This window comes from Lepisma saccharinum, chromosome 17 (assembly GCF_977018435.1).
Source record: "Lepisma saccharinum chromosome 17, izLepSacc3.1, whole genome shotgun sequence".
Lineage (NCBI taxonomy): Eukaryota > Metazoa > Arthropoda > Insecta > Zygentoma > Lepismatidae > Lepisma > Lepisma saccharinum.
In genome coordinates, this window is record NC_139245.1 from 56,838,317 (window position 1) to 56,859,365 (window position 21,049).

The window sequence follows — 21,049 nt, forward strand, 5'->3', positions numbered from 1 at the left end:
GGAATTACTTCTAATTATAGTTTAATATAATTCACTTAATATAATAAGTGGTATCTCTATTGGGCGTGTCCCTATTAGCGACGGAGGATATAGTATAAGCGTTGATCATCAAACAATATCCAATTAAATAGAGACGTAACAAATTATACCAGGCAGCATGATTTAAGTTTGTTATGCACTATAAAATTAATGAGCTCACAGGTCAACATATTTTCAGTTATATTTAAGTCCTAAGCTGACTGGCGGTATGGAAAACTGAGCTCCGAATTTAGTTAGTGCAAGGCGAAACACCCACGTCATACCGAAAATAGCAAAATACATGTTTTTCAATGTGTTCCATATGTTTTGGTTTGTAGAAACAGAAGTCTTGGTATCTTCAAAATTTGATATAAGTTTCGGTATATTCATATTTGTGCAACCTTACAACCTACTATTCGAATATATCCAATGGAACTTGAAAATGTTTCAGTTAGAAAACCTGTGTGTGAAATAGAGTAAGATTTGCTGAAATATCATAGCGTAATTTTCTTGGTCGGAATATTGTACTACTAGAGGTATGGAATCTGCACAACTAATCATTTTCCTTCTTTCCGTTGGAAATGTTTAGCGCAAATTTATTTTGGGCTGTTCACTGGAAGCGAAGAATTCACAGTTACTTACACATGAGAAGGTGAGGACTTTCAAGAACATACAAAAAAATGCATACTTACGTTTCTATCTTGCAAATAATCTAATTACTTATTTTGCCTACTGGTGGGTATTTTATTAACTAACCCCCCCCCCCCTATACAACGAATATCTTGAATATCCCCTATAACATGATTTACTGCCCCTGCACACAAAAATAATAAGGACTTACAGATAATAAAGAAGGGTATTTTATAATACCAATTATTCAGGTCGAAACTGATTGGAATTTCCTTCTAATTTTGGTGGAGTAAATTAAATATTTTATTAACTGATTAATAAAAATGATACAAGAATCATCAGATGACTGAAAAGTAAGTAATGGTCTCGTCTCTTAAAACAAAAAATAGTAACTTAACAACTACTTCTGATGAAAAGTTAGTTAACAATTAATAATATAGGAATGTCAAACCTAAGTTGATAATGATACTGCAAAATGTCAAATTCAAAACCTGTAAACCGTTGTGAAATCCTTGCTTACCTTCCATCCGGAGAGCACCCGCCTCCTGACCCTCGAAGGAACTTTCACATCCAAGTACCCGCATAGCTCAACTTCCTCTGCCATTCCAACATGCAGAATCTGCAACAAGAGTAACATTAAGCAATAAAATAAGCAAAATCTGTACATGGAATCTGCATTCTAAATAGAGCTATATGAATTGCGACACCTAAATACAGGGTGCAACCGAAATTTACCGACAAACTTTCACAGGTTGTTCAGGGATACTGGCCGAGTGTTTTGACATGAGGAACCCATGGTCCCCGGTACCTTATTACAGAGTAATTGCATTTCTTTTCTTTGTTCAAACTTACTACCTTTGCGTATGTTTACATGGAATTTGTTTCGTTTCTCGAGCTAAACTATCTTTGCGTATGTTTACTCGGAGGAGTACCATTTGACTGATTGCCACGGTATTCACTGTTGCGCGTAATGTTTACATTACAGTTAGATGTTAGAGAACATCTTGACATACAGTTTGGTCAAAGGTGGTCCTGTTCCATGGCCAGCTCGATCACCAGATATAACGCCATGGACTTCTTATTTTGGGATCATGTGAAGAGCATAGCGCACGAGACTCCAGTCTACAGTCCAATGAACCTGGTTGCTAGGATTATCGCAGCCGCTGAAGATGTGCGTCAATCTCCTGGGATGCTAGAGCGTCCTTGTACAGTTTATCGTGACCATGGTGGTCGACATTTTGAACAGCTGCTTTAAAGAGACAGTACGTATTAAAGAGTGTACAATGTTCTGTACTGTACGTACAGTACAGTTATTTAACAAACAAGTAGGAGTTTTGTCCTAGGTTTGTTGATTAATATTCCTTGTAATCTATCAGAACCCATCTATCATATCACATTACTCTGTAATAAGCTATCGGGGACCATGGGTTCCTCATATCAAAACACTCAGCCAACATCTCTGAAAAAACTGTGAAAATTTGTCGATTGAGTCAAGCCTCGTTCCCCTCCATACAATGTGTCTAAAAGCCCCGTGGGTAGTGAATCTTCCAGTACTTTTGTTGAGTAATCTTGATGAGAAATTGTATGAAGGTATAGATGTTATCCACCGGAAGGAAGTGTCTTCGCGCAGACGCCATAGTATTAGCACGACAACTTCCGGTTCGTAGGCTCACAACATGTATGTAAACGGAGTTATAGGTATTTTCTACTCTCACGGCGAGCGGCCCTCATACTAGCAAGGAAGTGGGGAACGGGGAATACAGCGGTGGCGCCGAAGAGTTATGACGTCGAGGGGAGGAGGTGCTGCCCCCACCTCGTCCTACGGGCTGCTGCCTTTCTTATCGCGCTGAATTGGTCGCTTTCCCGCTCCCCACTTCCCTTGCCAGCATGTAGCGAGCCCGCCGTAAGAGTAGAAAATACCTATAGTATTGTGTGATACAGGAAAGGAACGAAAAGGAGCGTGGCAGTAGGGTGTAAAATGCGATCAGCGCTAAATAATATTTCACAGATTTTCCTTCATCCACTTCCTCGAGATCTAGAGCTGCTGGGCGTTGAAACTGGAAGCCGACAAACAGTAGTAGTATTGTAGAGTAATCGCTACGGGGGTGTGGAATCTCGAAAAGTCGGTACAGTACCGGAAATATAAAGTCATCCCGACTTCGGAAAATTGTTTCCCATTTCGGAAACCCGAATAGTTGAGAAATTCGAAATGAGTGTTTAAAAATGGTTACTTACGATGTTTTCTGCGCTATAAGCGTCTGCAATTTCTTGAAATTAGCAGCTTTTATTTCAGAAAAGCAAACAACAATCACTTGAGAGAAAATTAGTATGTAGAATTTGATATTCTTAGTGTCAAGAATTTTTGAGTATTTCCAGTAACGAAAAATTTTCCGATTCCGTCAGGAAATGGCCCTTTTTCGAACGTTGGGATTTTAATTCTCGTCCTGATCTGAAACATAATTGTAGGTATGTAGGAATTGTGGCCGCGGTGGCTCAGTCGGTAACGCGTCTGACTACCATGCTCAAGGTCCCGGGTTCGATCCCCGGCCGGTTCAAATCCGGGAACTTTTCTAACGGTGGAAGCGGCCCCGGCGCCTACCCAGCGTCGAATAATATGGGTACCTGGGTAAAAACCCTGGGGGGTAAAGGCGGTCAGGGGCGTGATGCTGATCACATCACCCCCACTCACGACCGGATCAAGAAAGTGTGGGGCGTTACCCCCACACCCCCTATACGCCTTCATGGCGTGGTGCTATGCACAGGGGAACACTTTACCATTTTTTTACCTTTATGTAGGAATTGTTGTAGGTATCCAAAGATTTACATGATATAAGCGTGTAGACACCAGTAGTTTCAATTTAAAATGTATAAATATGGCCAAATGCAACAGCGGGTAGTAACTGGATGCCATTCTGGAATGATCCCGTGTTTCTTGTTATGGATCTGGGAAAACCCCTACTTTGTCAGGACACCATTTTTTCTCCTCGTCATTAAGTGCTTTTATGTGATACATATTTTCTGGCACAAAAAAGAGAGAAATGGCATAAGTATGCGCTTGAATTGCCCACCTACGGTATCATTTAGACCGAACCGGAAGTTGCTATGCTAATGTTCCACAATCGATTGTGCCATTCGATTTGCTTTTGTTTACCCCTGTAAGTACTTGAACGAAAGCACAGGCCTACGAAAATTTGTAAACGTTTATTGTACTCTGCTGCTTCCTAAGTTCCTTGAATATAACAAAACACCATAGTTAAGCTGGATTTTATTCTGATACCTCAGTATCAACTTGAGGCGTTCTAGAGGAATGGTACTAAAAGTCCTTTTTACGATCGCTGGTGAAGGCAATTAGAAAAACACTTTCATAGACTTCAAACCTACATAATCTTCGCTTGCTGGGGCATTAAACGTGCATTTCTCTCTTTACGACGCGTGAAAAGCGATTGCTTACAGATTCTAGACATTTCTAGATTGCTTTGCAGAGGACAAAGAAAGACACGTGGAACAGCAAAACAGCAGTTTCTTGGAAAATAAATCATTGTCTAGGACGGACGCATCGATTTCCATTGTCAGTTAACGGCTGATGATTACATGAGGATAAGGCATAACATATAGTAAAATATTATTATTATTAATAATAATAATAATAAAGATTGTTCGATTTAGTTGTAGGTATAATCCTGAAATTTAGTAAGTATTGTGTATAAATATAGTTTCCGGAACGTACTAACCGTGAGTGTTCTAATAATGATAGTAAAATGACTTTCCTTAGTCACCAGTGTGTCACATTTTTCATTCAATTCTATTCAACCTTAGTATTAGTAGTTTTTGGTTGTGGCTAACAACGGAACATTGTGTGTGAAAGATTTATTATTAGCACAGATGATATTTGGCTGTTAATTTTCTAGCTAGATTGATGAACTGTTACAGTAAAAATATTTGCAGAGACCAGGAAAGTGCGTTATCACTAGAACTCCGAATGTTTATGTTCTAAAAAGTGTGCTTTTAGGTTCATAAAATAGGCTCGAAAAATCCTAAAATAGGTCCTAAAAATCCCAAGTTAGGCTCGAAAAATCCTGTAGTAGGTTAAAAAAATAACTTTAAATAGTTCAAAATTCCTGAAAAATACTGGAGGGAATAGGTATTGTCACCGGCAATACAAATACACACTATCTTGCATGACGTTATGTGTCCAAAACTTACCTGGAAATTTGCTATTAAAATCGAGTCCGCCGTATAGTTAGGCAAAAATCTTTTTTCATGTTATCCACAGTCAAACTCCGCAATTTTGTCTATGAGGATCATCTTACTTGTATATGCTGAAAATAATCTTTCAACAAAAACATATCAGTGGTGCAAACCTCAATGCTGAAATGTTAGTTTGCAACCCGTGAATGCCACAAAGCACCGAAGTGACGCGAAAGTGAGCAAGACCACGCAGATCAGACCACTTTGGATTGTACAGTAAATTTGCTTTGTTTAGAGCTTTGAAAAAACACCATTGACTTGGAGGAAGGGGAATCGACAGAAAGTACGTTTCAAACACGTTCGTCATTGAATTTTCTCGTGACCAAACAAAGAAAAATGCCTATGTGTGACAGAAATCCTGTAAAACCTTTAAAAATATATAAAAACCTAAAAAAAGGCTTGATTTAGGCGCATAAACGTAAAATAGGTTCTAAGAAGCAAAATAGGTTTTTTTAAGGCACTATAAAACTTCATCAGTTGTTGCGTTCTTTAACTTATTATTTCTTACATACCCTGTAAAGGAAAAATAGGTTAAAACCTAAAATCCGATGTCTAGTTATCACATTTAGTGACGAATGTATCAGTAGATACAGGCTCGATATTGACGAAGATATGGAAACTGAGAAAAATGGAAATGCCACCAAACTGAAAAATGGTTCCTTTAGCTTTACTACAACGGCATCCTTCACAATGCTTCTATTCCAGCGCGAGGAATAAAAACAGTGTAATTGATCTCCTGTATGAAATGGGTGATATTCATAATTCCAAAACCTGCCCAAAAACAGAATAAACAATTTGGATGTGTGAAGCAGTTTCTAGGTACGGTCTTTAGACCGTAAAATCAACCATCACAAAACGTTGGCAGTTCATAAGATACTCAATTTGTCAAACAGGAACCTATCGATAGAGATTTATTCTTGTCGAACAACTGCTTGAAATAAACATCACAAGATGTTGGTTAGAAAGTCTCATCTTCTACAAAGGCCTCCCCGATGGCGTAGTGGTAACGTCATAGTCTTATATTCTAGCCATCCCGGGTCCGATACGTGATGGAGGCACATTTAAGCTGTAGGCCCAGTCCCGATTAGCCTTGCTGTGCTGCATAAAGTGCACTTAAAAATAACTGAAACTCATCTTTGTAAAATACACACTTAATACAAAATTGACAAATTTCTAAAATTTTCTTTTGATTTATTTGTGAAAGTAGATTGTAATTGCTTATCACAAAGTGATGAAAATGGGTGTGTTACAAGCTCGTTTACATCAAACGAGCTTGTAATACGTGTAAACTCGGTTGAATAAGACCTGACGAATTACTGAAATGCATTATAGTCTTTAATTTATTAAAAAGGAATCGAAGGAGAACACGTATGGATTGAAATTTAAGAACAAGATTTCGTGGTTCCCAACATATGTTTGCCAACTGTGCTATTGTCAGGGATTTGGTGCGAATAAAAAGTGTTTATTTTGTAACGACCCTGCGTGGTCATCACATGTAGCTATCCTGCGTGATAGCCATATTCTTTCATATATAATTATTAATGCTTGAGAAATGCCCTGCGAGGCTTACGCTTTTGATTTATCTTTTATCTAATTTTGAGTGCATTGTTGTTAAGCATGAAGCATATATTGTTATGGCACACACGTTTTGGTTAAAGGAAGCATGCTAAATACCCTGCGTGGTTTACGCATTCAGTTATCTTTTGTGCAGTAATTGTTGTTTAATTTGTATCTTGCATTGTCGAATTTCTTTATCTTGTAATTTCTTTAATGTAAAGTGTTCAGTTTAGCACACAAGTGTTAAGTTTATATCGCCACATGCTAGTGGTTTTTACAATGCTAAACTTGATATTTTATAACGCACGAGTTGCATCTCGTGAATTGAAGGGAGTTTGCAATGCTGCAGCCGGCTTAGTTCCGATCTTCTCCACCCGCCTCAGTGCTGCCACCAAACAGTATATAAACAAAGCAGCGAGGCCCGGAGCTGAGTCGACTGCCAGATGCCGACTGCGAAAGACCTGGTTCCCAGATCTAGTCTGGAAGTTTCCCCTACCAGGATCCAATAGCTTCCTTGAGAAGGAAGGAGGAGAAAAGAAAAGCAGTTTTCCTACCTACCTGGTCTGCCCCATAAGAGCTTGATGTGCTACCCTTGGGTCGTGGCGGCCCAAGCCCAAGTCTCCTGGGTGCTTCCAGACCTACCCTTTGTACCTTGCCGTCTCTTGCTACTGACTGGACATGCCAAGGGACCGAACCGTTCCCTTGTCGTAGCTGGATTGACTTTGCGGCGTCCTTTCACACCAACACCTTTGTGAAACCGCGGGCCCCTTGGCCCGTCAGTAGTATCTGACCGCGCCAACGTCGGTCGCTATTTAATATTCGCAATTCATTTGCACGTACTTATAACTAATTTGCACGGGTTTTAATTAATTTGCAGGTACTTAGAATTCATTAGCAAGTACTTAGAATACTTTACATTTATGTATTTGCATGTTTATAACTTTTTATGAATATATAATTATTTATTTTATGAAAAATATGTATATAGAAGGTAATTAGAGGTACTAAACGCTATGCATATGGTTTTATATTCATTACTGCAAAGTATGTAATGTATAAATCGATAATATTAATGTTTATAATATTGAAAATAAGTTTTCTATGGTTTATGAACCGCTATGAACGGTGGTAATGGTACGAAAGAAGACGGTCCCGGTACTCGAACCCGCGATATGTAATATTATTAATTAGTACTATGTAATAATTGCATTATATTATGAAACACGATGGTGCAACACGCCAGACAGAATACTGTCTCAGAATCTCGACTCGGCTGTGAAGGTAGACAGAGAGAATGAATTAATATTCCGCGCAGGTAGAGGAGAAAGGAATTTGGGGGAAGCGCGTTCAAGGTCAAATGACGTCACAACGTCAGAACAAAGGAAGAACCTGATTGACCAATCAGAACCGGTTTTTTCAAGGTTAACCAGTACGCAAGAACAGGGGAAAGCTATGCAATGCTGTAGGGCAGGGGAGGGATTCAACCAGACAACAAAGGATGTCTGGAAATACGCAGCAAGGGTTAAATCTCTGAAGCTATGCGTCGCTTGTAGAACCGGTTTCCGCCGCCAATTAATATTCCGCTCAGGTTTGCCCTCAAGGCACAGGACGCTTTAGCGCAGGGTCTTTTTATCTGTACTATGAAGAAGGGAGAGCTATTAGGGACGGGGCCTACAGTTTTTACCATTTGCTTTTATCACGGGGTAACGAACCTAGGACCCTTTGATTATTGATTTAGGTAGTAAATGTATGTTACTGTGTGCTATTTAACTTAATTTTGAGTTTATTTTTTACCAAACTTTGACTTTATGTCAAACATTTTCACAGCTTATTTTTATTTTTACAAAAATAACACTATTTGTACTATTCAGGCAACATTTTTTATTAAATTTTGGACTCGCAAAGATATTTTTACAACTTTTTAACTTATTATTTTACAATTTTATGTTAATTTTTTACCAAAATAACACTATTTGTACAATTCAGGCAACACTTTTATTAAATTTTGGACACAAAGACATTTTTTCAACTTTTAACTTATTATTTTACAACTTTAAGTTAATTTTTTACCAAAATAACACTATTTCTACTATTCAAGCAACATTTTTTATTAAATTTTGGACTCACAAAGACATTTTTTCTACGTCTAACTTATTATTTTACAACTTTATATTAATTTTTTACCAAAATAACACTATTTGTACTAATCAGGCAATATTTTTTATTAAATTTTGGACTCACAAAGACATTTTTTCAACTTTTAACTTATTATTTTACAACTTTATGTTAATTTTTACCAAAATAACACTATTTGTACTATTCAGGCAACATTTTTTATTAAATTTTGTATTTACAAAGAGATTTTTTCAACTTTTAATTTATTATTTACAAGTTTATGCCTATTTTTTACTCAAATAACACAATTCTATCTGTTCAGGAAAGACTTTTAGTTACATTTTCGACACACAAAGTGTGTGTTCTCAACTTCTATCTGTTTATTTCACAAGTTTAGGCTTATTATTACCAAAATAACACAATTCAATCTGTTCAGGAAAGACTTTTAGTTATATTTTCGACACACAGAGTGTGTGATCTCAATTTCTATCTGTTTATTTCACAAGTTTAGGCTTATTATTACTCAAATAACATTATTTATACTATTCAGGCAACATTTTTTATTAAATTTTGGACTCACAAAGACATTTTTTTACAACTTTTTAACTTATTATTTACAACTTTATACCTATTTTTAACCTAAATAACACTATTTATACTATTAAGGAAAGACTTTTAGTCGCATTTTCGACACACAAAGTGTGTGTTCTCAACTTCTATCTGTTTATTTCACAAGTTTAGGCTTATTATTACTCAAATAACACAATTCTATCTGTTCAGGAAAGATTTTTAGTTACATTTTCGACACACAAAGTGTGTGTTCTCAACTTTTATTTGTTTATTTTACAAGTTTAGCCTAATATTTACTCAAATAGCACGATTTGATCGTGTCTTTTATTACATTTTGGACTCTCAAAGACACACACACACACACACACACAGAGAGAGAGAGAGAGAGAGATAGAGAGATTTTTTCCAAGTTTACAGTATTATTCTCTAGTTTACTCAAATAACACAATTTAGATGTGTTTTGAATTATATTTTGGATGCAAAAGTATGTTTTGATAAGTTCTACCCTTTTATTTTACAAGTTTAGGCTTATTATTACTCAAATAACACAATTTAATCCAGTCAGGAAGGATTTGTTATTATATTTTGGATGCACAAAGAGATGTTTTCAACTTTTTTACTGATTTTTTTGCAGGGTATGTATTAATTTGTATTTATTTTGTTTCGTATCATATATACATTTACAAATTTTTAATTTAGAGTTTAGTATTTATTTAATTTTTTTCAAAAAACACTAAAGAAAAAGTACTTTTAGCTAAAATGTAAGCCACAGAATATATTATTATTATTATTATTAGGGTTTACTGATTTCCACTATGCTATTTTTGGTTCTGTATTTCTATATGTATTTATTTAGGTCAGGTTACGCCTGCTATGTAGGAAAGTTTGTTTATTTTAGAGTTTGCTGAGTATTTTGTTACTTTTATACTAGGTAAAGTTTTCTAAATATATCAGGAAGGGCTCCATCCATATACTTTTGTTTTTGCTGTTTGGAGATGATGCGATCAGCATCACTCTCCATCTGCTTTTTATTTTATGTACCCAATATTATTTTGAGGCTTAGTGAATTCTAGATCCTATTTATGCAGGAGAGAGGGCTTGAAAATTTTCATTTCAGATAACCCACAACTATTTGTCAGAGTATTTTAAAGGATATTTTATATTTATTATGTGCTACTAGAATATCAAAGCTTGCTTAATTTTTATGTCTGTAACGCTGTTATTGTATTTGTAGCTAAGGTTTACTGGATAAAGTACACGAAATGTTTATCATTTCGACTATTTACTTTTATACGAGGCCAAATTTTTAGTGTAACGAAAATTATTGTGTGTCTATAAAGACTGAAATCCCTTTACCGATGGGTCCATAACTGGACGCTTACCAACATTGTTTCTTTTTTTAAAAAAATATATATAACCATTTATCAATATATTCTCAATTCACAGGACAAGACGAAGTTCACAGACGCCTGACTATATGGACCATAGGTCCACTTGCTAAATTTTTTTCTATGCTAGAAGAATAATTTAGCCTTATAGCCTTTTTCAAGGTATTTTTGAAATATTACTGGCTTTTTTGGGTGCATCAACATTTGGGTTATTTCTATTTGGTTTATTATACGAGGTTTATTTTTTACTCTAAGATCAATATATGTCTCCGAGGACTAAAATACATTTATTGAAACTAAAAGCTTAGGCTGTAACTAGGGACTTAGCATGTATATCGACAATTTATAGGACAACACGAACCTTACAAAGGATTGTAGGTGATGTAGGCCCACACGCCAGAGCTTTGTTAACCTGCAAGAAGCATTTACAGCTAATGCTACGAGGAAATGAGGTTGATTTTTTACTGTTTCACAAGAATGCTATTTTTTATACACCCAATATTTGCTTTTCAAGTAACGACATGTTCCAGAAGCACTTACAGGCCAACTCTAACTAGACTTCGACTTATTCTATATCAGGTGCTAAATTTATAAAGAACTGTGATTGTGTATATTTCTGAGGAAGTACGCAAAAGCAGATTACCCGATTAAAGTATCTGAAAAACATATTTTTCTATGCAAGTATATTTTTATTGACTGGATTATTTAACAGATCAAACAGGAAGACTGCAAAATTCATTAAATGTAGTTCTATAGTATAGGTGGTTTCAGAGATATAAAAAGAACAAATATAAGATTTCGCTTTTTTTTGCTTCTGAGGCTAATCGCGACGCTAAGGGTAAATGGCCAGGAAATGTAAGGGAGGAGAAACAATCCCAAAAGTTATGGGCTGCATGTAAGTTAATACCACAGAGATATTACAGTAGGTGTAGGTTCTTCCACCAGAACATTTCTATCATAATAATACTGGTTATGCTGTACTGTTAGCTAAAGATGCTGATATTTGAGAAACTTAAAAGCTTACTCACGACTTACTGTTGCAAAAGATCCGATGACAAAATTTAAAAATTGTTATCGTCCAGACAGGGACTCGAACCCTGGACAGATAGGTTAAAAGCCTAACGCTATACCAACTAAGCTATCTGGGCACAAGTTATTCTTTTTTTGAAAAGTTAGTTATTTTAAGAAATATATTGAAACACTTGAGAACACTTTTGGTCTGGTTCGACAGACAAGGAGACAACATTTCTAAATTTTTACAGACTGGGTGTATTTTTCCACTATAGAGGCCTTCACTATATGTAATTCGAAACGCTAAAGTTCAGCTATATTCCACAATTGAGGTAAAGATTGTGTTTGGCGAGATTAACAAGTTACAATTATATCCAGTTACGGACAAATAAAGCTAAAACTCTTAGATTTACTGTACTAGCCAAGTTTTAGTAATATTTTCTTCACTTTAGTACAAATACCAAAGAAATAGGTATATTTTATTTATAATTTGACAAAATGTACTAGTATTTAACTTACAAAGTTAGGTAAAAAGCAGTATTTTTTAAAAATATTGTTACTGCCTTCAAATTTTATGTTATTTAGCCACTAACAACTGATTTACACTGTTTGGCATTCTTTAAATAGGAAAAGAAGGAATTATTTGTTTATTATTTTTACTTTATATTTATATTTATTTAAGAAAACAATTCTACAGTTTAACTTAATTTTAACAAATTGTTACTAATTTATATATCAAAGTTATGTTATTTAGAGTGTATCAAGGCGTATAAAGTTAATATTTGTACTTATCAGTTCAACTAACAATTATATTTTACACACAAAAGATGATGTTTACAGTTAAATTACTTGAATCAGAGAATAATATTTTACAGTAATTGATTCATTCAGCACTAGTCAGTACTTTTATGCTTCAGAAAGTTTTCTTAATTTTCTATTACGCATGCTATTTTGGGCTATTTTTAAAATGTGTTTCTAAGGCAAACTGGTTTAATTTTCTGCTTATAATGCAAAGTTGACATAGTTTTCGCACAATGCATTGTACATTTGTTATATTCTCTACTTACAATTCAAATATTATGCTTATTTAATGTATAACTAACTAACTCTCTAGCCTTCTTAAACCCGAAGGTTCATGGCTGCAGCAACACATGCCTTTCATCTGTCCCTGTCCTGAGCAAGATCTATATACTCCTTTCCTTCCCTACCAATTTCCTTTTGGTCCATCTCTACATTATCCCTCCATCTTTGTTTTGGTCTTTCTATTGGTCTTTTACCATCAGGTTTTCCAACAAGAATCCTGTATACTCTTTTTTTCTCTCCCATATGTACCACATGATCTACACACCTAAGTCTTTTTGATTTAAGCATTCTAATAATATCTGGACATGAATACAAATTATGTAATTTTCTCCATTTATCTGTCTCCTCATCTGTTTTAGGTCCAAATATTTTCCTAAGGATTTTATTTTCAAATACTCTCAATTTATGTTCCTTTTTCAATGTAAGGGACCAAGTTTATTTACTGTATTTAACTTTTATTTTTTGTAATTAACAAAAATTAAAAGCTTATACTGTAGTTATTATATCTTTTTCTATCTTTTTTTTTTGAAATTAATATTATTAGGTATAGTCTTTGATTTATAACTATATTGCTTTTTTTTATCAATTTATCTAAGAGTACACGCAGACAAACACGTGTGTTCACACTTTTATGTAAATAGATATGCCATTTTTCAATATTTTAGCATGAAGATTGCACTTTAGCTATTTAAGCAAGGGTAGGAAAGGTAGGATTTCTGAGAATTTGTTGCAGGATTTTGTTGTCCAAGTATAGATGAGAACTGAGCTGGGAGACTGTTTTGAACCTTTTCATGAGAGTTTGCATGTGAACTGTATGCAAATTGAGCACTATTGACTGTGCATGCTTCTAAGTTTTGCTGTTATTTTACATCAAGTCTGTGAGACTGTAGTCAGTTTTCCCATTTCAAGTAGTTTTTATTGATTGTATTTGTATATGTTTTGGGGACTTAGCAGTTTTATGTTATGAGGCAGTTTGTTGTAGAATATTTTTACCGGATTGTTTTGAGATATTGAGTGTCTGCTGTTTTACTTGTAATTATTTTCCTTTTTGTGTTGTGTATTTGACTATATTTTGTCCAAGTTCGTAGTATTTAGAATAATTGTTATTGACTTGCAGATGTAGGGAGTAATAATCCTTTGTAAGATGCCCTATACTTTAGTCTGAACATTATTCGTAGTGTTCACTTTTGAACCCTTAGTATTCTTGTAGTATTATTAATGTAGAGGTAAATTAGGCTGAAATGTAGGCATTTTCACTTAGTTGTTTCAGCAGGTAGAAGTTGCATGATGGTTTACTGCTGATGATGTTAATTTGCTCTTCTTATGTACTACGTATGATGTAGCTTACTTGAGTAATTGGAATTTTCTACTGAAAAAAGGATTGCTTGTCTATTTTATTCCTATGTTGTTGAGTTTGTCCATAAGCAAGCCATGTTTTTTACTCTATCCTATGCCTTGGAAGAATCTAGATATATTGTGTTTGCAGTTTTATGTTTCTCTAAGGTTTCAGCTATGTAGTTTTTTAAACTGTGCTATGGGTGTGACTATTGATTTCTTTTTCTGGATGCCATGTTGGTTTCTGTGTATTCCTCTTGCTGCTTGAATTTGACTTAGGTTGTTTGCTTTTTTTCTTAGATCTTTATTTGTTTATTTGTTCAGTATTTTTTTATTTTTCTTATTTTAATTACTTTAATTTTGCATTAACTAACATATTTTATTTTAACAACAAAATAATTTGCCCTAGTATAAAAACTTCTACTAACAAAAATGTACTATTATAACTTTTAATTTTAGAAAATTGTATTTTTAAAACTTTAACTTTGAAAAATTAAATTTTAACACACTTTGACTTTAACAATGTACTTTGAATTTTTTATGTAAAAGAATATTAAAAAAATAAAAAAAATACTGACTACAGTCTCACAGACTTGATGTAAAATAACAGCAAAACTTAGAAGCATGCACAGTCAATAGTGCTCAATTTGCATACAGTTCACATGCAAACTCTCATGAAAAGGTTCAAAACAGTCTCCCAGCTCAGTTCTCATCTATACTTGGACAACAAAATCCTGCAACAAATTCTCAGAAATCCTACCTTTCCTACCCTTGCTTAAATAGCTAAAGTGCAATCTTCATACTAAAATATTGAAAAATGGCATATCTATTTACATAAAAGTGTGAACACACGTGTTTGTCTGCGTGTACTCTTAGATAAATTGATAAAAAAAAGCAATATAGTTATAAATCAAAGACTATACCTAATAATATTAATTTCAAAAAAAAAAGATAGAAAAAGATATAATAACTACAGTATAAGCTTTTAATTTTTGTTAATTACAAAAAATAAAAGTTAAATACAGTAAATAAACTTGGTCCCTTACATTGAAAAAGGAACATAAATTGAGAGTATTTGAAAATAAAATCCTTAGGAAAATATTTGGACCTAAAACAGATGAGGAGACAGATAAATGGAGAAAATTACATAATTTGTATTCATGTCCAGATATTATTAGAATGCTTAAATCAAAAAGACTTAGGTGTGTAGATCATGTGGTACATATGGGAGAGAAAAAAAGAGTATACAGGATTCTTGTTGGAAAACCTGATGGTAAAAGACCAATAGAAAGACCAAAACAAAGATGGAGGGATAATGTAGAGATGGACCAAAAGGAAATTGGTAGGGAAGGAAAGGAGTATATAGATCTTGCTCAGGACAGGGACAGATGAAAGGCATGTGTTGCTGCAGCCATGAACCTTCGGGTTTAAGAAGGCTAGAGAGTTAGTTAGTTATACATTAAATAAGCATAATATTTGAATTGTAAGTAGAGAATATAACAAATGTACAATGCATTGTGCGAAAACTATGTCAACTTTGCATTATAAGCAGAAAATTAAACCAGTTTGCCTTAGAAACACATTTTAAAAATAGCCCAAAATAGCATGCGTAATAGAAAATTAAGAAAACTTTCTGAAGCATAAAAGTACTGACTAGTGCTGAATGAATCAATTACTGTAAAATATTATTCTCTGATTCAAGTAATTTAACTGTAAACATCATCTTTTGTGTGTAAAATATAATTGTTAGTTGAACTGATAAGTACAAATATTAACTTTATACGCCTTGATACACTCTAAATAACATAACTTTGATATATAAATTAGTAACAATTTGTTAAAATTAAGTTAAACTGTAGAATTGTTTTCTTAAATAAATATAAATATAAAGTAAAAATAATAAACAAATAATTCCTTCTTTTCCTATTTAAAGAATGCCAAACAGTGTAAATCAGTTGTTAGTGGCTAAATAACATAAAATTTGAAGGCAGTAACAATATTTTTAAAAAATACTGCTTTTTACCTAACTTTGTAAGTTAAATACTAGTACATTTTGTCAAATTATAAATAAAATATACCTATTTCTTTGGTATTTGTACTAAAGTGAAGAAAATATTACTAAAACTTGGCTAGTACAGTAAATCTAAGAGTTTTAGCTTTATTTGTCCGTAACTGGATATAATTGTAACTTGTTAATCTCGCCAAACACAATCTTTACCTCAATTGTGGAATATAGCTGAACTTTAGCGTTTCGAATTACATATAGTGAAGGCCTCTATAGTGGAAAAATACACCCAGTCTGTAAAAATTTAGAAATGTTGTCTCCTTGTCTGTCGAACCAGACCAAAAGTGTTCTCAAGTGTTTCAATATATTTCTTAAAATAACTAACTTTTCAAAAAAAGAATAACTTGTGCCCAGATAGCTTAGTTGGTATAGCGTTAGGCTTTTAACCTATCTGTCCAGGGTTCGAGTCCCTGTCTGGACGATAACAATTTTTAAATTTTGTCATCGGATCTTTTGCAACAGTAAGTCGTGAGTAAGCTTTTAAGTTTCTCAAATATCAGCATCTTTAGCTAACAGTACAGCATAACCAGTATTATTATGATAGAAATGTTCTGGTGGAAGAACCTACACCTACTGTAATATCTCTGTGGTATTAACTTACATGCAGCCCATAACTTTTGGGATTGTTTCTCCTCCCTTACATTTCCTGGCCATTTACCCTTAGCGTCGCGATTAGCCTCAGAAGCAAAAAAAAGCGAAATCTTATATTTGTTCTTTTTATATCTCTGAAACCACCTATACTATAGAACTACATTTAATGAATTTTGCAGTCTTCCTGTTTGATCTGTTAAATAATCCAGTCAATAAAAATATACTTGCATAGAAAAATATGTTTTTCAGATACTTTAATCGGGTAATCTGCTTTTGCGTACTTCCTCAGAAATATACACAATCACAGTTCTTTATAAATTTAGCACCTGATATAGAATAAGTCGAAGTCTAGTTAGAGTTGGCCTGTAAGTGCTTCTGGAACATGTCGTTACTTGAAAAGCAAATATTGGGTGTATAAAAAATAGCATTCTTGTGAAACAGTAAAAAATCAACCTCATTTCCTCGTAGCATTAGCTGTAAATGCTTCTTGCAGGTTAACAAAGCTCTGGCGTGTGGGCCTACATCACCTACAATCCTTTGTAAGGTTCGTGTTGTCCTATAAATTGTCGATATACATGCTAAGTCCCTAGTTACAGCCTAAGCTTTTAGTTTCAATAAATGTATTTTAGTCCTCGGAGACATATATTGATCTTAGAGTAAAAAATAAACCTCGTATAATAAACCAAATAGAAATAACCCAAATGTTGATGCACCCAAAAAAGCCAGTAATATTTCAAAAATACCTTGAAAAAGGCTATAAGGCTAAATTATTCTTCTAGCATAGAAAAAAATTTAGCAAGTGGACCTATGGTCCATATAGTCAGGCGTCTGTGAACTTCGTCTTGTCCTGTGAATTGAGAATATATTGATAAATGGTTATATATATTTTTTTAAAAAAAGAAACAATGTTGGTAAGCGTCCAGTTATGGACCCATCGGTAAAGGGATTTCAGTCTTTATAGACACACAATAATTTTCGTTACACTAAAAATTTGGCCTCGTATAAAAGTAAATAGTCGAAATGATAAACATTTCGTGTACTTTATCCAGTAAACCTTAGCTACAAATACAATAACAGCGTTACAGACATAAAAATTAAGCAAGCTTTGATATTCTAGTAGCACATAATAAATATAAAATATCCTTTAAAATACTCTGACAAATAGTTGTGGGTTATCTGAAATGAAAATTTTCAAGCCCTCTCTCCTGCATAAATAGGATCTAGAATTCACTAAGCCTCAAAATAATATTGGGTACATAAAATAAAAAGCAGATGGAGAGTGATGCTGATCGCATCATCTCCAAACAGCAAAAACAAAAGTATATGGATGGAGCCCTTCCTGATATATTTAGAAAACTTTACCTAGTATAAAAGTAACAAAATACTCAGCAAACTCTAAAATAAACAAACTTTCCTACATAGCAGGCGTAACCTGACCTAAATAAATACATATAGAAATACAGAACCAAAAATAGCATAGTGGAAATCAGTAAACCCTAATAATAATAATAATAATATATTCTGTGGCTTACATTTTAGCTAAAAGTACTTTTTCTTTAGTGTTTTTTGAAAAAAATTAAATAAATACTAAACTCTAAATTAAAAATTTGTAAATGTATATATGATACGAAACAAAATAAATACAAATTAATACATACCCTGCAAAAAAATCAGTAAAAAAGTTGAAAACATCTCTTTGTGCATCCAAAATATAATAACAAATCCTTCCTGACTGGATTAAATTGTGTTATTTGAGTAATAATAAGCCTAAACTTGTAAAATAAAAGGGTAGAACTTATCAAAACATACTTTTGCATCCAAAATATAATTCAAAACACATCTAAATTGTGTTATTTGAGTAAACTAGAGAATAATACTGTAAACTTGGAAAAAATCTCTCTATCTCTCTCTCTCTCTCTCTCTGTGTGTGTGTGTGTGTGTGTCTTTGAGAGTCCAAAATGTAATAAAAGACACGATCAAATCGTGCTATTTGAGTAAATATTAGGCTAAACTTGTAAAATAAACAAATAAAAGTTGAGAACACACACTTTGTGTGTCGAAAATGTAACTAAAAATCTTTCCTGAACAGATAGAATTGTGTTATTTGAGTAATAATAAGCCTAAACTTGTGAAATAAACAGATAGAAGTTGAGAACACACACTTTGTGTGTCGAAAATGCGACTAAAAGTCTTTCCTTAATAGTATAAATAGTGTTATTTAGGTTAAAAATAGGTATAAAGTTGTAAATAATAAGTTAAAAAGTTGTAAAAAAATGTCTTTGTGAGTCCAAAATTTAATAAAAAATGTTGCCTGAATAGTATAAATAATGTTATTTGAGTAATAATAAGCCTAAACTTGTGAAATAAACAGATAGAAATTGAGATCACACACTCTGTGTGTCGAAAATATAACTAAAAGTCTTTCCTGAACAGATTGAATTGTGTTATTTTGGTAATAATAAGCCTAAACTTGTGAAATAAACAGATAGAAGTTGAGAACACACACTTTGTGTGTCGAAAATGTAACTAAAAGTCTTTCCTGAACAGATAGAATTGTGTTATTTGAGTAAAAAATAGGCATAAACTTGTAAATAATAAATTAAAAGTTGAAAAAATCTCTTTGTAAATACAAAATTTAATAAAAAATGTTGCCTGAATAGTACAAATAGTGTTATTTTGGTAAAAATTAACATAAAGTTGTAAAATAATAAGTTAAAAGTTGAAAAAATGTCTTTGTGAGTCCAAAATTTAATAAAAAATATTGCCTGATTAGTACAAATAGTGTTATTTTGGTAAAAAATTAATATAAAGTTGTAAAATAATAAGTTAGACGTAGAAAAAATGTCTTTGTGAGTCCAAAATTTAATAAAAAATGTTGCTTGAATAGTACAAATAGTGTTATTTTGGTAAAAAATTAACTTAAAGTTGTAAAATAATAAGTTAAAAGTTGAAAAAATGTCTTTGTGTCCAAAATTTAATAAAAGTGTTGCCTGAATAGTACAAATAGTGTTATTTTGGTAAAAAATTAACATAAAATTGTAAAATAATAAGTTAAAAAGTTGTAAAAATATCTTTGCGAGTCCAAAATTTAATAAAAAATGTTGCCTGAATAGTACAAATAGTGTTATTTTTGTAAAAATAAAAATAAGCTGTGAAAATGTTTGACATAAAGTCAAAGTTTGGTAAAAAATAAACTCAAAATTAAGTTAAATAGCACACAGTAACATACATTTACTACCTAAATCAATAATCAAAGGGTCCTAGGTTCGTTACCCCGTGATAAAAGCAAATGGTAAAAACTGTAGGCCCCGTCCCTAATAGCTCTCCCTTCTTCATAGTACAGATAAAAAGACCCTGCGCTAAAGCGTCCTGTGCCTTGAGGGCAAACCTGAGCGGAATATTAATTGGCGGCGGAAACCGGTTCTACAAGCGACGCATAGCTTCAGAGATTTAACCCTTGCTGCGTATTTCCAGACATCCTTTGTTGTCTGGTTGAATCCCTCCCCTGCCCTACAGCATTGCATAGCTTTCCCCTGTTCTTGCGTACTGGTTAACCTTGAAAAAACCGGTTCTGATTGGTCAATCAGGTTCTTCCTTTGTTCTGACGTTGTGACGTCATTTGACCTTGAACGCGCTTCCCCCAAATTCCTTTCTCCTCTACCTGCGCGGAATATTAATTCATTCTCTCTGTCTACCTTCACAGCCGAGTCGAGATTCTGAGACAGTATTCTGTCTGGCGTGTTGCACCATCGTGTTTCATAATATAATGCAATTATTACATAGTACTAATTAATAATATTACATATCGCGGGTTCGAGTACCGGGACCGTCTTCTTTCGTACCATTACCACCGTTCATAGCGGTTCATAAACCATAGAAAACTTATTTTCAATATTATAAACATTAATATTATCGATTTATACATTACATACTTTGCAGTAATGAATATAAAACCATATGCATAGCGTTTAGTACCTCTAATTACCTTCTATATACATATTTTTCATAAAATAAATAATTATATATTCATAAAAAGTTATAAACATGCAAATACATAAATGTAAAGTATTCTAAGTACTTGCTAATGAATTCTAAGTACCTGCAAATTAATTAAAACCCGTGCAAATTAGTTATAAGTACGTGCAAATGAATTGCGAATATTAAATAGCGACCGACGTTGGCGCGGTCAGATACTACTCCCGTCCCTCGCTATTGACGCTTTCGCATGTTGTCCCCAGACGGCTTGGCACGTGACGGCTACCCAGGTTCCTATTGGTTACCTGTACTAGTTGGTTCCCCCCTAAATTAGATAAGAATACTAATACTGCCCAGGTACCTCACTGAGGAGGATTTAAGAGCGTATGTGCTAAACTGGTTATTTACATGCGTGTATAAATATAAATAAACTTTTACAAGTTGACCTTTGACCTTTCCATAC

General features: G+C 33.6%; 1 protein-coding gene across 1 annotated transcript in view; it reads right to left on the minus strand.

The window, feature by feature from the left end:
• The window catches only part of LOC146001756 (uncharacterized), a 222,365-nt gene that overhangs the window by 54,154 nt on the left and 147,162 nt on the right, over positions 1-21,049 (minus strand). The window contains exon 3 of the mRNA XM_083139468.1: positions 1,169-1,267. Coding sequence (XP_082995594.1) covers positions 1,169-1,252 — 84 coding nt within the window. The 5' untranslated portion in view covers positions 1,253-1,267. The remainder of the gene's footprint in view (positions 1-1,168; positions 1,268-21,049) is intronic.